The sequence below is a fragment of the Struthio camelus genome, chromosome W (genome assembly GCF_040807025.1).
Source record: "Struthio camelus isolate bStrCam1 chromosome W, bStrCam1.hap1, whole genome shotgun sequence".
Taxonomy (NCBI): Eukaryota; Metazoa; Chordata; class Aves; order Struthioniformes; family Struthionidae; genus Struthio; species Struthio camelus.
Genome location: NC_090981.1, coordinates 28,790,730 through 28,806,151, shown reverse-complemented (window position 1 = coordinate 28,806,151; position 15,422 = coordinate 28,790,730). Strand labels below are relative to the sequence as shown.

Below are 15,422 nucleotides of genomic sequence, written 5' to 3'. Positions count from 1 at the left end.
GTTGACTGATTGACTTATTGTTTTATCTTAATTTAAGAAAATGAAGCAAAGTAATTACTGAGCTCAGTCTAAGAGTGAACAGCTGGAAATAAATGAAATATTTTCAAGTTTTTTTCTTCTGCAACTTACAATCTCCTCCACTATCACATTGGTAAGTGAGGATTGATCATAGAGTAATCTGTTTACAATTAAAGTTGAATCAGTTGTGAATTGATAGTTCTGATTGTCTGAAATCTTTTTTTGACAACACAACTTTTTTTTCTTTAATAAGCTCGTAGAATTCTGATCTGAAACTATGAAGGAGAAAAAAGTAGAAAATGTAAACATCTGAACCCATTAAATTAAATATTACAAGTGTGGCATACTCTAAAATCAGTATACTAAATTAGAGAAATTACTGAATTCTAAAAATACTGTAATATAAGTGGATGTGACCTATGATGAAGAGCTGCTTCTGAATACAGAGTTAGCTTCCTTCAAATGTATTGTCAGCTTCCCTAAATTATTGATGACTTCCAAATTTGTGCATGACTGAATAAGAAAAGATTTTAAAAGGGAAAAGAATATAATTTTTCAGTGCAGACTCTTTGTATTTGTTGTTACAGTTGGTACTGCTTACCCTTGCGTGCTTTGTCGGAAATTCACCCTAATCTCCGTTAAAAGCAAACTAGTTATGTCCCACATCTCAGATTTAGCTGTGCCACCGCTGCAGATATAGTTCTGAAGGCTTGTGATTAGTGTAACGGATGCATGAGTTTGGATGATCAAAGTATGATATAAGAAATGTCTGAATACATTTTCATTTACTGTAAATCTCTCTCTATATATGCAAGATCATGTTATTGTACATATATTTGTCTGAATTATGCTCAGTGCTGCAGTCCTGTTACCAGAGATGTCAGTAATTGCAGTGCGTAGGAAATATATATTTTAATTTTGCTGTTTTATCAGTAATCAATAGACTGTATATCTTATTATATTAAATTAATATTTGTAGTGTTTAGGAAATATATATTTAATTATGGCTTTTTGCTGTTACATAAATAATAGAGTGTGATTATATTAAAGATGGTTATATGGAATATGGTTATATTAAATTAATATTTGTCACGTTAATGATAGACCTTAAAGTCCTGTTATCTTCTTTTAGAGGATGTGGTCATTTCTTTCTTCAACTGCCGCTTGAGTTTGTGATAAATAGGACAGATTTTGTTTGCTGTTGGGAATTTCCAGCCCCAATTAATTATGTTTACCATTTGTTACTGCTCGTTAAATATTAAATTATCAAGGCAGCTATTAATAAAACTGCAAAGCAAAGTTGTTGTTTAACTATGGTCATTTTGAGACTGATAATAACGATGAGTAATTCCCAGAGGTCAATTTAGTATAGAACATTAGATTCTGTTGTTTCTCAGTTTGGAATGACAAACTGAAGTTTCTACATATAAAATAAATATGAAGAAATAAAGTTCCTCTTTCTATGAATGACTTTTCTTTCTAAAAGGCAACTGTAACACTTCCTGTTGTTTAATTGAAATTTCCATTAGGTTTCATCTTATATCTAGTTAATACACAGATGATATATTATCTGAATAGCATCAGATGTAATCCCATTTGCTCAGCCAAAGGCAGTCCTTTATACTAATGTTTTAAAGTGTCTATTAAATGAAATGTTTTGATGAGGTTGATATTTTCACTTTACGATAAACTTTCCTTATTGTTGATTGTGTTTGAATGTCATTCTTTGTGTTCCCATAAAATGGAGAAAACCTCTCAATTATTTTCAACCTCTGAGATTTCTGTATGTCACTTTTCCTAGGATTATGATTTGAAATGTCACGAAGAGGTAAATTGTTTAGACATACTATTACAGAATTATTCTGTAGACTTATTTTAAAAAAATACAATATCCATATTGACAATGAAGTATTATAATAAGACTCTTTGGTGATAGAATGCACTAATAACTGGTAATGGAAGGGATGCTGAAAAGCATACTGTTTTTCAAAACAGCTTGAAATTTATAAGAGATTCCAAAGAGATTCTACTTTTTTGTGTTGGTACCCTTAATTCTTCAGTTAGATACTAGAGGTTAGATCTACCATTAGAAGAAAACTTCTTGATTCTAATCAAGTGTGACTGCTTTGGCAGTCTTATAGCTGGTTTCAGCAATGTTCATAACTGTGGTATCACAACTAAAATAATTAGTTTTCAGATTTGCAAGTCATATACTATAAAAAATTCACAGATTTGAAGATACAACTTGTTATACTACCAGGTTAGTAACACAATGCCATGATACGATGTCCAAAGTAATATGAAATGTTAGAAGAAAATGTAGCATCTTTAGGAGGAAAATTTTGCGAGAAAATAAACCTAAAACCTCTCAAGTTCTGTTGCTTTCTGATAGTTCAGGACTTCTCTTTCTGACATTTCTTATCTTTCCATTTTCCCTACTACACTTCCAGGTTTTATTACATAATTGGTTAACGCATGAACGAGAAAATGTAATTTGCAAAACTCAGTATGATATTATTTGTTCTTGCTACAGCATAGGTAAAACAACTGTTTTAGTAGCAGGCTAGTATTTCTGGTCTTACACATTTGAGTGCTTAGCAGTTCCTGAAAATCTCAGATAAAGGTCTGGTCTTTCTGCCATGCTGAACTTGTGTTAGGATGCCCAGGTTCAGCAGAAGATCCAAAAGGATGACATGTAGTATGTGTTCAGAATACTGTATGATACTGTAGTACAACTGCCTGGGATGCACGTAGGTGTGATCTGTTCTTCTAGAAGAGTATTTTTTTAATTAGAGCACGATGGCTGTTCTTGTTGCATGTAAGAACAAATCAAATACAAGCCCTTGCATTAGAAAATCTAAAGTTCTGTAGACTTAACACAGTGGTGAGGAGTGAAGTTAAACATCAAAATTTCTTGTAGAAAGGGTAAGAGTTATAGTAAGAGATAAGAAGAAATACTTATTTAGCAAGACAATTCCTAAGAAATTTCAGGGGCGATTTAATTTTTTTCTTGTTTTAAAATAAGTATATTATGCTTATTTTTTGCCTTGGCAGATTTGAGTTGATGTATCTTTTTCTCATGAGAGCTTCCTGATACAGAAGATTCCCACTAAAGAAATGAGTAAGCTTTGCTAAAAATAAATAAGGTAAAAGGGATTGAAGAAGTATCAGCAAGTTTTTGTAGCCTCCCTCATTCTGTTTAATGAGTTGTAGCATTGTAGGGGTTTGGTATGGTATTATGTTAGGGTTATTTTTGTTAACTTCAATACCACTTTCTTGTTTATAAATATTAGGAATTTACAAATACTATTCAGGTAATTTCATCTGAGTAGCACCTTTTTAGAATAATATATCCACTCACTGCAATAATATAAAAATATTATGCAGCTAATGTTTGAGAAAGCTGTTATGGTGAATTTTACAGCTTTCCTATATGGTATAAGTAATACTCTGTGTTCTTATAGCCCTATTACAGTGGAGAGTAGTGGAGTAAATGTCATTATTTTGTATGGTGAATGTCAAAAGTTTAGTGGCATCTACTAGTTAGATAAAAAACAAGCCTGAAGTTCACAGAATGTGAATTTCTGTTGTGTTATAAAAGAACAATAAAAACACGTACTTTGGAATTATTGTCATAGGACACACGCAAGAGCAACTTGCAAGAGCAACTACAGAAAAGAAAATGTTAAACTCTTGATGTGTAAAACATATTAAGTATGCCAGTATCATCTAGACTGTTTAAATAATTTTTACCTCAGACTTCATTTTAATTCCATGGGATTCAGTTTTAGCAATTCCCTGTACTCTTAGCTTTCATCACTTTCAACAGGAATTTTAGTTTCTCTGTGCTTACCATTACTTTTTTAAGAAGTAGAACATGAAGTTACGTTATGTTATTAGAGTTGTTCTTCCAGATTTTGCCAGTTTGTGCAGATTGGTTTCTTTGAGTAAGAAAAGACATGATTTGCAAATTATTTTGAAATTTCCTAATTTCTTCCAGTGAGAATAATGCACCCTAGTATTGAACAATTTAAACATTTACATACTATTTCAGGAATAGCTCCTTTATCCACTTTCTCATCTAATCCACTCCTATTTCTTAAACAGTACTTTTGAACAGATTTAAAAGTGAAGTCTGGAGAACATTGTAACTGTAATAATAATAATGGGGAGGAAATGGTGAGGTGTAAATCTAAAAGTATCAAGAGATATCATTAGAAAGGGAAATCATTATTCAACTGAGGGTCCTAACCTCCCACTGCAGTTGAATACTAAATGAAAAGCTCAGACTTTTTACAGCCAGATGAACTTTCATTCCATGAAATAGAAGTGAATTAATTTGCTTTTAATATTGACTGTCTGGTCGTATTTAAAGTAAAATAGTGGTTTGCTTGTCATCTTTGTAGCAAGATTTTTGCTATTAAATTGTACTGAAAAATGAACTGATTCCACAGACCAAAGTCTAATTGCAGGAGACATAGCAAAATTGGTGCTCTGTGTGTACATAAGTGCATTAAATGCAACTTGCCATGCTGAAAAAAAAAACCCAAACCATTGAATTCAACTGGAAAAGAAGTAGGTCCTTAGATTGTAAGAATTGCTTTTGCTATACTTCAGATACATTTTATTACAAGTTGTTATAGTCATTGCCATGAAGTTACGATTGCAGATCTTATTCTTACCTGTTTACTGTATTTTAGAGTTCCAACTTTCATATTAAATCTGTTTGGAAAGCGGAGAGGCCCTCTTGTATATGCCATCAGATGCCAGTGTTTCACAGCCAGGAAATGTAAAAAAATATACCATTCTCAATGATTAGACCAGTGGTGGCTTTTTCACAGTTTTTAAACTATGTTTTTGATGTTTGTACTCAAAAGAAAAATAGACTGCAGGGTTTTCATTTTTGCAGGTAAAGGAGGCATTGACAAATGGCCAATTTGATCATAGGACAAGACAAAAACATAAGTAGTTGGACTGGGGGGCGGGGGGAAGCAGGGCAGTCAACTAATTACCAGGTAGGTCACCTCAGAAATGAGATCCAAAATTCTCTGACCGTAGATCATTGACCAAAAGGTAAGTACGAGCATCAGTATTTCTGAAGCAAAGCCAAATCATGCTGTACACTTGCATGTACACTTACTTTTCTTTTGGGTATGAAGCTTTTCCTGCTTTTCTCTTATAATAGAAAATTCTAGTCAGTGGTACTAGAAAAGGAAATACGTATTGCAGTGAAATTTAATGATGTAGTTCAGTATTTTAGTGGCTTCCTGATACTGATTCTTGACAGTCTAAAGAGGAGTGCACCCCAGTTGTTTCAGACAGGAGACTACTTCAATTTTAATTGAAAATTCTTAAGCCAATTGTCAGTGCCAATGAATAATAAATTTCTATTTTGCTTTTTTGAGGAAAATAAGCACATTTCCCTTTTCTGATTTTACAGACATGTGCATGCACACACACATACACACTTTTTAATATGCGTACTAGGTTATAGCTGTTTTGTAGGTTTGACAAAAATCTCTCCACATTTTTTTTTTCAGAAAATACCAATGATTGTATACCTTACTGTCGTGTAGATGTTCCCTGTGCCCGTGGAGGTTTTTCAGAAGAACCTCAGAGCTTTACGATGCTGTGGTTTTATCACTGAAGTATTACATTTGGTGTAGGTGTGTGGCTCTGTGAAAAACAGGAAAACATAGGAAAAATGTAAAATGAGTTTTAGTGTTCCCCCTTGAAAAAGTTAAGTTCATCCAGCTGGAAAACATTAGGAGTGACTGTTTTAAAGCGTATATTACTTCTTCATAATCACAGATGGTATATAGTTCTACATATCAAATAACTAAGGAAATATATTTGCTCAACTTATTGTTGATCTTAGAGTGTCAAGACATTTTTCTCATAAAGCAGAGAGAAACTTAGGTAAGGTTATTTATCTTCAGCTCAGTTCAAAGGTAGAGGTAGTTCCAATAGATATTGCTCATAAGAAGATTCTGAACAAATGTGAGCAAATGTATCCATCTGAAATTGAATTCTGTTGGATCGTAAATCCTAAAGGAGTCACAGTTCTTTGATATAATAAAATAAAATAAACAATAAGGTCAAGACACATTTTCTTTCATTTGTGCCATTTCCCTGCAGTTTTCAGCCTCCTTCTATCTTCTCTGGCAGAATTACAGTGTGAGGACATTTTTATGAAACATTTTTTGTATCAGTGTGAGTATTGATTGAAAGAGAGGCTTGCTCTTTGTCAAAGGATATTTCAAAATCCCCTATGCAAGGCTTCAGTCAGTGAAGAAAGCCTTATTGGCATGTTAACTGATCTGGAAGCTTGAGAGAGATCATGCAGGTACATGGAGCTGCAAGAATGGTTGAATCAATGTTACAGTATTTTATTGTTCAGATATTCAAGTTGAGTCACTCAAGCCTGACAGAAAAAGATCAGAAACCTTTACATGGCAAAGCTGGATGTCAAATACTTCATCAGATCTCCTGGGTTCTGGGAAGTAAAAATAAATCAGTGAAATTATTTCACGGGCCAACCAGGCTGTACTTCTGAGAAACTACGTAGGGATTAAGAGGGCAGATTAAATAAAGATATTTGATCAGAAAGGCTTGCTGCTTTTAGAGTAACTTCTGGACAGGATTTTGGAGTATGATGAGTAAGCTTATGCATGCGTAAACTGAGAGTTTTTAAACTTTTCTGCTATGACTAGCACTTCTTAATGGTTAAGCTAGGTGGCTACAAACATCTCCGTTCCCATTTAATAATGAGTGAACTGACTGTCCTTCCTGTCTTAGGTAACACAGAGCTTCCTGACTCCTCTTTCCCTGGCGGGAAGCCCACCCTTCCTTGCTACTACGGCTTGTGCAGATCACCTTCTCCCACACCAGCCTGCTTCTCCTCCTTGGGAGGGCCTGGGTGGAATCAGCAACCCCAGCTCCCTCATTTTTCTTTTACTGGGACCACATCTGCTCCTGTTTGTATTTCTAGTAATCTGTATGGTGGTAACTGCTTACATGAAATACTAGTAGTAGATAAGAGTTTCATATCTTTCTAGCTGAAATAATCAGGGATTTTCCTGTGCCTGAACAGAAAGTCTGAGTTTTACGAACACAGATGGCAAAACTGAGATGACAGGCTCTCTCATGCTGGAATTTTCTGATTTTGGTCGAATTCAAGTGTGAAATAGTGTTACTGTGATTATAGATACACTTACTTGCCTTGGTTATTTATTAATGTGTTTAAATTTTCTACTATTTGTTTAACTTCTCAGTGTTTATCATTATTTTCTATAAGACAACTGTACTTGTAGTAAATTGAAATTAACTGTTTATGTGTTTGTAAGTAAATAGCTGGCTTTCCTATCACAAGACAGCACAAGACAGCTTCAAAGAGAGTCAGATAGAGGGAGCTCTCAGAAAAATTTAAAAGTGATGGAAGTTTTTTCTGTGCAAAATATAAGGACATATGTTTCATCATTAAACGTATGGTTGTTCTTTTTTTAATTAGGAAGTAGCTATTATCTTGAAGTGCTTCATCTTCCTTTTGGGGAGTCTTTTATAGCAACTGATTTAGTGCCTGCTAATCATTCAGATTTGACAGCCAGCATTTTGCTAAGATTAAAGATTTAATCTATTCTTTAAATCCACATAGTTCACCTCTACTGGTGCTTTGACCTCTTGCAGAAGATGTTGTCCAAGATTGGACCTGGAAGGTAGGGCAGTTGCCAGGCACAGTGATTCAACTCAAAAATGAGGAGGAGCAGAAATAATGTGGAGTCTTCTATGAGCAATGATGGCAGGGCACTGATGTGGCACTGATGGGCAGCTGCTCTCTGCATGGGATAGGGGCAAAGACAAAATGGTGCTCCCTGGAGAAACCTGCAGTTGAGAAAGCCAAAGTTTGTACGGTAGCTTTGCTTCACCCAGTTCAGGACCATGTTTGGCATGGGACACCAGACTACATCTAAGCATAAGTAATCCCATCTTGCTGCACATAATGGAAATCTGAGGAGCCTTAGCACCAGCTACTTCAGTCTATCTGCTTTTCATGCAGAGTTATTTGCTAGTGTAGACATAACATATCGGAAACATACTGGAAAATTCAGATCCACTTCTGCTAAGTTACTACTTGCAGCTACTGAAATATATATATTTTTTTAAAAGTGCAAATATTGTTCAGTTATTTGCCCTAAGATTCTGGGCTTTATGCACAACTTTCATTTCACTGAGCAATTGTATACTTCTTTTATAGTCCCATATGCATATTCATGAGAAATTCATTTCATATCTAACATATTGTATTATTCATATCCTCTTTTACGAAGATAGCATGAAGAGTTGCAATTGGTATTCATGTTCTAGAAATAAACAGATGAAAAGAAAAATTGTATCAGTCTGTAAGGTAGCAGTGAGACACACTGAGCAGAATAGTACATGCAGCTCTAGATACTGATGTTAAAAAGTGGGAAATAAACTGGTAATCAGAAAAAAGCAAAAATGTAGGCAAAATTCATATTCTAGGAAAGCTGAATGATAAAAATGCAAAGGAGAAAAAGTACTTGTTTTAAATAATCCAATAAGTGTGACAAACTGCATTGTGATTCAAACTAAGAAAGGAAAAATAGTCCTATTACTAGGCAATCTAATAGAAAAATTTTGAAAACAGGAACTGAAAATTCTATCACTTATGTGTTTGTGTATGTATATATATTTGTATATATATAAAAATGTCTGTGTGTGTGCAAAGCAAACTTTAGCCAAGTTATATAACACTGGCGTTTAGATTTGAAGAATATCTCTCTCTTCTTACGATACTAGTTGCCATGGTTGCTTCCCATGAATACTAACTACGTACCATGAAAGGAATTTGGTATATTTATTCTTTACTGGAAAAGGGGAATTTAGTTTGTCCTGTCACCAGGTAATTGCTTTGTTTTTGTAAATTCTCAAGCCCCACTTTTCTCTCCTGTGTCATATCAATTCATTTCCAGAGCAGGTTTGCAGAATGCTTTCCTCTCAAGAAATTATATGTTCTTAGAAAAGCTAAACAAAGTTGGAGAAAGTATAGTTAAATAAAACCATGGAGTTTTAAAGCAGTAGTTGAAATCCTGGTTTCATTTAGTTAGTTAACTTTAGTAGAGCAAGGATTTGAGGTTATGGATCATATTTATAGTAAACAGCTATTTAACCTACAAGTATTGAGTATTTTTAACAGTATACAAAGTACCTTTTTCCTTTGTTATTAATACAGGAAGATTTACCTCACAACTCCAGTTTCATTAGCTGTTTCATTATGTTCCAGCCTCACCACTTTCATACTTCCTTCTTTTTACTGAGTTGCACACTGGTTTCTACCTTGGGATTTGCTTTTATCTTTAAATCCAACTACTACGTCTAAGCAGTCAGACTTACATTTGATCTGCATTTCCAAATGACCCTTTCAGAACTTTAGTCCCGCAGAATTTGTGTCTATATTCTACTAACTAATGCCATGCATTTTACATTACAGCAGCCACAACTGCTGTTCACCCTTCTCTTCCCTAAATATTCCATATACTCAAGCGTAACCTTTTTCAGAGAAGGGAGAGGTCCAGGAGAGCAGGCAAACCTATTCATCAGTAACATGATTAAAAAAATGCAAGCAAGGCTAGAGGGTAAAATTTAAAAGTAGAAACAAACACAAGAAACCCATCTCCAAATTTGTTGAGACTGCATGGTTGCTGCATTTAGGAAAGGGTTCTGACATCAGTAGTAAGTGGAAGTGATCTCAGGCTCTCCAGCTGGAAAAAAAAAAACAAAACTGGAATTACAATTTTTAAATAGTAGGGAAGAAAAGATAATTAAAATAGTACAAGGTATGTCATGGAAATGAGGTCTTAGTCTTCCAAGAGTTGTCAGTTTGACAAATGCTCAGTTTCTGTAGTGAGAGCCATCTATAAGAAAATGAAAGTGCCTCATGTAGGCATATAAAACTATAGGGTCAATTGAACGCTCTAAATTTATCACTTACCAATTCATTACAGAGTAAAAGCTCAATTTTACGTGAGGAAAAAAAGTAAATAAGAAGCATTTTAAGTGAGCGTACTATCATTTTCTACCTTGTTATATGTAATAGTCTAAAATGAATCTCTGGTCCCTATTAAACTTGCTGTTCAAAAACCTGAACTTTAATGCTTTTTTTACTGGTGAGATTCCATAAATGGCATGTATTTCCTGGCAGCAAAGTTGCCAACATCAGCACAGTGTTTTGAATGGTGAGAATGAATCTGGGTAGAGATGCAGTGGATACAGACTTTGATGCAGTTGATATAGGCAATGTGATTAAAAAATTCTGACCTCTCACTTTGTAGGTGCTTACATGTACCCCATTGGCAACATCTACAGTACTTTTTTGTATACATGAGCAGTTTGTTTCACTACTGCTAAACTGAAGTTGTTTTTGCCTACTGTTAAGCTTATTTTAAAGGCTTTCAAAAATGGTCACTCTCCATTTATCATTTAATTTACAGGTAGCAGTCATTTATCTGATTTAATTTATAATGCAATACCAAAATTTAATCATAAATTTGCCTATGCCAATTTCTGTACATTCTACTTTAAACTGAAATAAAGGTATAGAAAAAATAAATCTATAGGGTTATTTTGCTGTATGCTGCTGGGAGCTCATATTCCAAGTGATAAAAATTGTAATTCAGACTTTTATAAGATGCAGAGTGTGCATGCATGTGACCAGTTGAAAAGGTCATCTTTTCATTCAGAAAACAAGTGCTTCTTGGGGTCATCCCTGCTTTTACTGCTGCCTGGTTGTTATTACTATAATCATATAGTTGAGGCTCTGAGACCATTAAAATGCTTATTTTTAATTCATAAAACATTGTATTAGCTTATTTAGTCCATCTCTTTGAAACTGGACATTGTTTTCTACAACTATATAACTGGTTTTATGTTTTTTAAGTAAGTGGATTAAGAAAACAGAAATTCTCCATTTCCCTAGGCAGCTTTCTCACAGTCTAGTAGATAATCAGCTTTTATTTTCCTATGCTCAATTTCCTTCCATTACTTCTATTTATACATAATCCCATCAGGTCCATAATTATTTTGTTTCTCTTTTGGATTCCTTTTCTTTCAACATGATTGCTGGGAAGTATTTACATTTTACTTAATTTTGACTTAATTTTTCACAACTTACTCATTTCTGTTTTACAGGGTAAGTCTAATTTTGTTATTTCCAACAGACATTGCTCCCTTCTTTCATTCTTTCATTCCTTTTATTTATTTTTTGCCCTTAACTGGCATTTGCAACAGCTCCTAGTTGGATATCATCTAGAAATTTAATTAAATTGCTAATTAACTTCCTCCAGATCATTAGTAAAGCTACTAAATGAAAACAGGCACCTTACACTTCAGTACATTGTCATTTATTTAAGCACTTTCTCTGATCTTTCAGGCAATTTTCAAAACATATAATAGTCCCCATAATGATGTTCTTTATGCAGTAAGATTTTAGGAGGTTAGCAAATGCTTAGCTAAGCTTTGGGTTATCTGTTGTATTACCTTTGCCCATAGCAACTGCTAAAATAGATGTAAATTTTAAAATAGCAAAGAGGGTCCTGTATATCTACAGTGCAGTTCTGGAATGCTATTTGTGTGGAAATACTTTGTAATATTAGCCAGGTACACTAAGCCCTCAACTTTGTTATAGTTTTCTGATGGTTGATGACATTCCCGTCTTTAGACTGAGCCTAAGGAAGGCTTTCCTGCACCTGTGACAAGCTTTTGAGTCCCCAGAGGCCAGGGGGGCAATGCAAATCCGCAGGCAACCGGCATTATACACCAATGAGCATGCTTCAGCAGAGACAGGTAACACCAGAGGCAGGGCAGCTTCGACTTACAAGTAGAGAAGTTTGGCTCTTCCGGGGGAAGGAGAGCCATGTAACAGATGGCTTCATGAAACAGTTTCTCCTATGAAATAGCAGAAAAACGATGGAAACTTCAGTCGGTGATGAACTTAGAGCCCTCAGTGTTACTAACTTGTAACACTTGACTTTTCCCAGCTTTAAAACCCTTCTGTGATGTCGGAGCCTGCACGTGAGCTTTCCCAGCTTCCAAAAGCCTTGGCCATCTCATCGCATCTGCTGCTGTTCTCACTCGTCATCAGCAGGCGATCTTGCACAATTATTGTCTCATGCTTCTTCCATATTTCCTACTTCAGGCACTGCACCAAATTGTCCCCATCCCATCACTTATTTCCTCTTGTGACTAAAAACACACAAAACCTTTTCTTTACCTTTAATATTTCAGTAGAAAGCCTACTGTAGATTTCTGGAAATAGCAACAGAAAATAGGGAAGAGATTCATTTTATTTCATTATGATAGAAAGGTGATCCTGAGAAACTTTTAATTTAAAGAAAGTAAATAGATATGGTCATTTTATTCCTTTCAGTATCTCTGTATAGTTCTCTGTAATTTACTAGCTTCATGAAATTACTTAAATATTCCCGATCAGCTAACTGCAAACCTTTCTTCATTATCCAGGACAGTTAGCAAACTATTTCTCATCTTCATTTTGATTCATCTTGGCTTTAGATTCTTTTCTGACAGTTACAAAAAATGATCTGTTACTGGAATAGCAAGGTATTTTAAGATGCTAGTAATCATTTGTTGACAATCATCTTTGATGTGTAGTGGAGAGATGTTGCCAGGTACAAATTACAAAATGTTTTTTCCTCTGATTAGCAAATTATAAATTAGATTTATATTATTGTATATCTTTGCTAGCCTAGCTAGCATGTCACCTGTGCCATCCATTTAAATTCTTCCCTTACTAAAAAAGAAAAACCAATAATGTAATAATTGCTTTACATCTTAGTTAATTCTTCTCTCCCTATTGATGTATTTTATGTCTTTCTCTTAAAAATTCAAGAGACATTTCTTTTTACTATTCTAGCTGCAAAACTTAGGACTACAATATTAACCCTTTTGTCTAGTGCTATTTAATTCTACTACTTCTCTGCGCTGCCTTTTCCTCCTAAGTTCTAATCACCTTAATTTATTTGGTTTCTCTCTTATTCCTTGTGTATTAAGTTTCACAGACATGCAGTCTGTTGTATCCTAATTACGCTGGAGTCTTCATGTCTTTGTACCCTGATGATTAGCTATTGTTTTTAAATAGAATTAAATAAAGTGAATTGGAATCTAGTGCCTATATAACACTGTATCTGTTAAGATGTGGACATTAGTCCAGATTCATCCGTTATTTTGAACCTCTCTACTGGTAGGAGCAGAAATAGATTAAAATGATATGAATGCATTCAGAGTTGACTTGAACTATTCCAGAATACAACATTGTTGGTGTTAGCTGTTGAAAGAATGGCAGTGGCTAAACTTGTTTTCTGTCTCAGCTGATCTGAACAGCTTTGATGAACTCTAGCTGTAAGTACTTAATTCTAACCTGGAAAGAGAGTCAGAATTTTAAAATATTTCCTTTTTCACTGAAACCTGAAAAGTCAGCAAATATTACTGCGTTCCTTGTTTTAAATTTTGTTTTATTCTAATGAAAAGGGTGAAAAAAACAGACTAATAACTTCTATACTCTTGAATTTCTTAATTCCTTGGGCACTTACAGTGTTTTTGTCTATTTCTCATGCTCTGCTTTCATAATTAGCATTAAACTGATTTTTTAAACTCCGTACTTTATTAATACATCATAATATGTACACTGGAATATGGCTTTGTTTAATCATCACAAAGTCAGTGCTAAAAATTCCTCTTTTTAGCTTTATATATTTTCTTTGAATTCAGCATGCAAGCTTTTCTATCACTGATGTATAATGTCCAAGTGAATATCTATTATCTTTGAGGTGGTCTACCTCTTCAGAGGCAATCAAGTTTGCAAACAAAGTTAAACCAGTATTTAATGCTCCTGTACAGAGACATCAGTGATATTCTGACAGTTTGCTACAGAACAGAATAAGCAAAAGATTCAGAACTTAATTAGAAGTTGTATCATCAGCTTTACCTGTGCAATTAAAATGAGAAGCTCTCCTTGTATAAAAGAGTAAGGACTGTAGCAAATTTCGTGTCATCACATAGACTGAATAACTCCCTGACTTGTTAGTACAAACAAATTAGTGCTCTGATGTTGTTCTTCTTGTTAGTTGCTTCTGTGAATGATAAAGCACATGTCATTTTTTCCATGAAGATGGTATTTGCCTTACTATTAGTAGTGCAACCTACTTGTATTACTGATCAAAAACTAGGGACTTCTGTGACTGATTGTGAATTATGTCCACTTTTCTTGAGCACAAAATATCAACTTATGTTTTAATCTGATTCCATCTTGGGCAATCACTTTTTGAACACTCTATTTCCCCTATAATTCTGATTTTTAATGAATATTAAAAAAACTATAGGTAGCATATGTTTATCCATTTTCATGCTTGTTATGTCCTGTAGTGTTATCTTTCAGACAGTACAAGAGCATAGGAACGGTTGCATTTCATTTTGGTAATGTTTATCTATAGAGGGTCTGACATAGGAAGTATTGAAATCCAAGAGGTGATCCAGCAGTGGTATTATTCCTGTGTGCGCCATGCTTTGGGGAATTTCTAGGAGATGTTTTCTATTTTCCAGTTGTGCAAATATTGTTGGATTTCTATAAAGTTACTTATATAGGACTATCCAGACTCACAGCTTTCTCAAGGTCCACCAATCCTCCTCCTCATTGATAATGATCAGGATGTGGTCAAGGTAAAATGTAGTTTTCACTAAGACTGTGACTAGAATTGTTTTTTTTTAAATTTTTTTGCTAGAGTTGGACTCTCATGCTGTAAACCATTATTTTAGCAGAACTGAGGAAACTGGATAGTTTATTGTACAGATGCACAAAATGAATTTGGATATAAAATGTAGATTATGTGGTTTGAATGAAGTCACGAATAAGTTGTGAAACTTATGTACTGGCTAAAATTCTTTGCTTCACACAATGTCAAATGTCAGTGTTCATTTTCTTCTGTTTTCTTTGACCTGTATTACTTACAGAGTTTGCTTTTTGATTAATACTATCTTAGTAACCTTAGTTCACAAGGATAGTTCACCAAGGTATAATAAATAATTTTATACTATAGCAGTAACTATCATGAAAATGAGAGTGAGCAGTGCAATGCAGACTATTCCTGGAATATAGGATAATGTTTTAGTCTTACAGGTGGAGAAAATAAAGGTGCTGTGGAAATAGTATTTAAGCAGTTCAATCACAGGAATTATATCTGTTGAAAAAGGTATGTGTTTTTAGATATAAGTCTAGTTTGTGTAGTTGTGTTCAGTTACTGAAGATGGTCATTCTGAGTGTTTTTTTGTTTGTTTGTTTGTTTGGGGCAGTTTTTTGAGTTGTTTTTGGAAAA

At 34.2% G+C, this 15,422-nt stretch overlaps 1 protein-coding gene across 4 annotated transcripts in view; it reads left to right on the top strand.

The window, feature by feature from the left end:
* The window catches only part of LOC104140171 (tyrosine-protein kinase Fer), a 179,602-nt gene that overhangs the window by 150,356 nt on the left and 13,824 nt on the right, over positions 1-15,422 (top strand). The window contains exon 18 of one of the 4 annotated variants that reach the window (XM_068924634.1): positions 38-85. The exons of the other annotated variants lie outside the window; for them this stretch is intronic. Within the exon in view, the coding sequence (XP_068780735.1) occupies positions 38-44 (7 nt within the window). The 3' untranslated portion in view covers positions 45-85. Of the gene's footprint in view, positions 1-37; positions 86-15,422 lie in introns of those variants that run through there. 4 annotated transcript variants of the gene reach the window in all.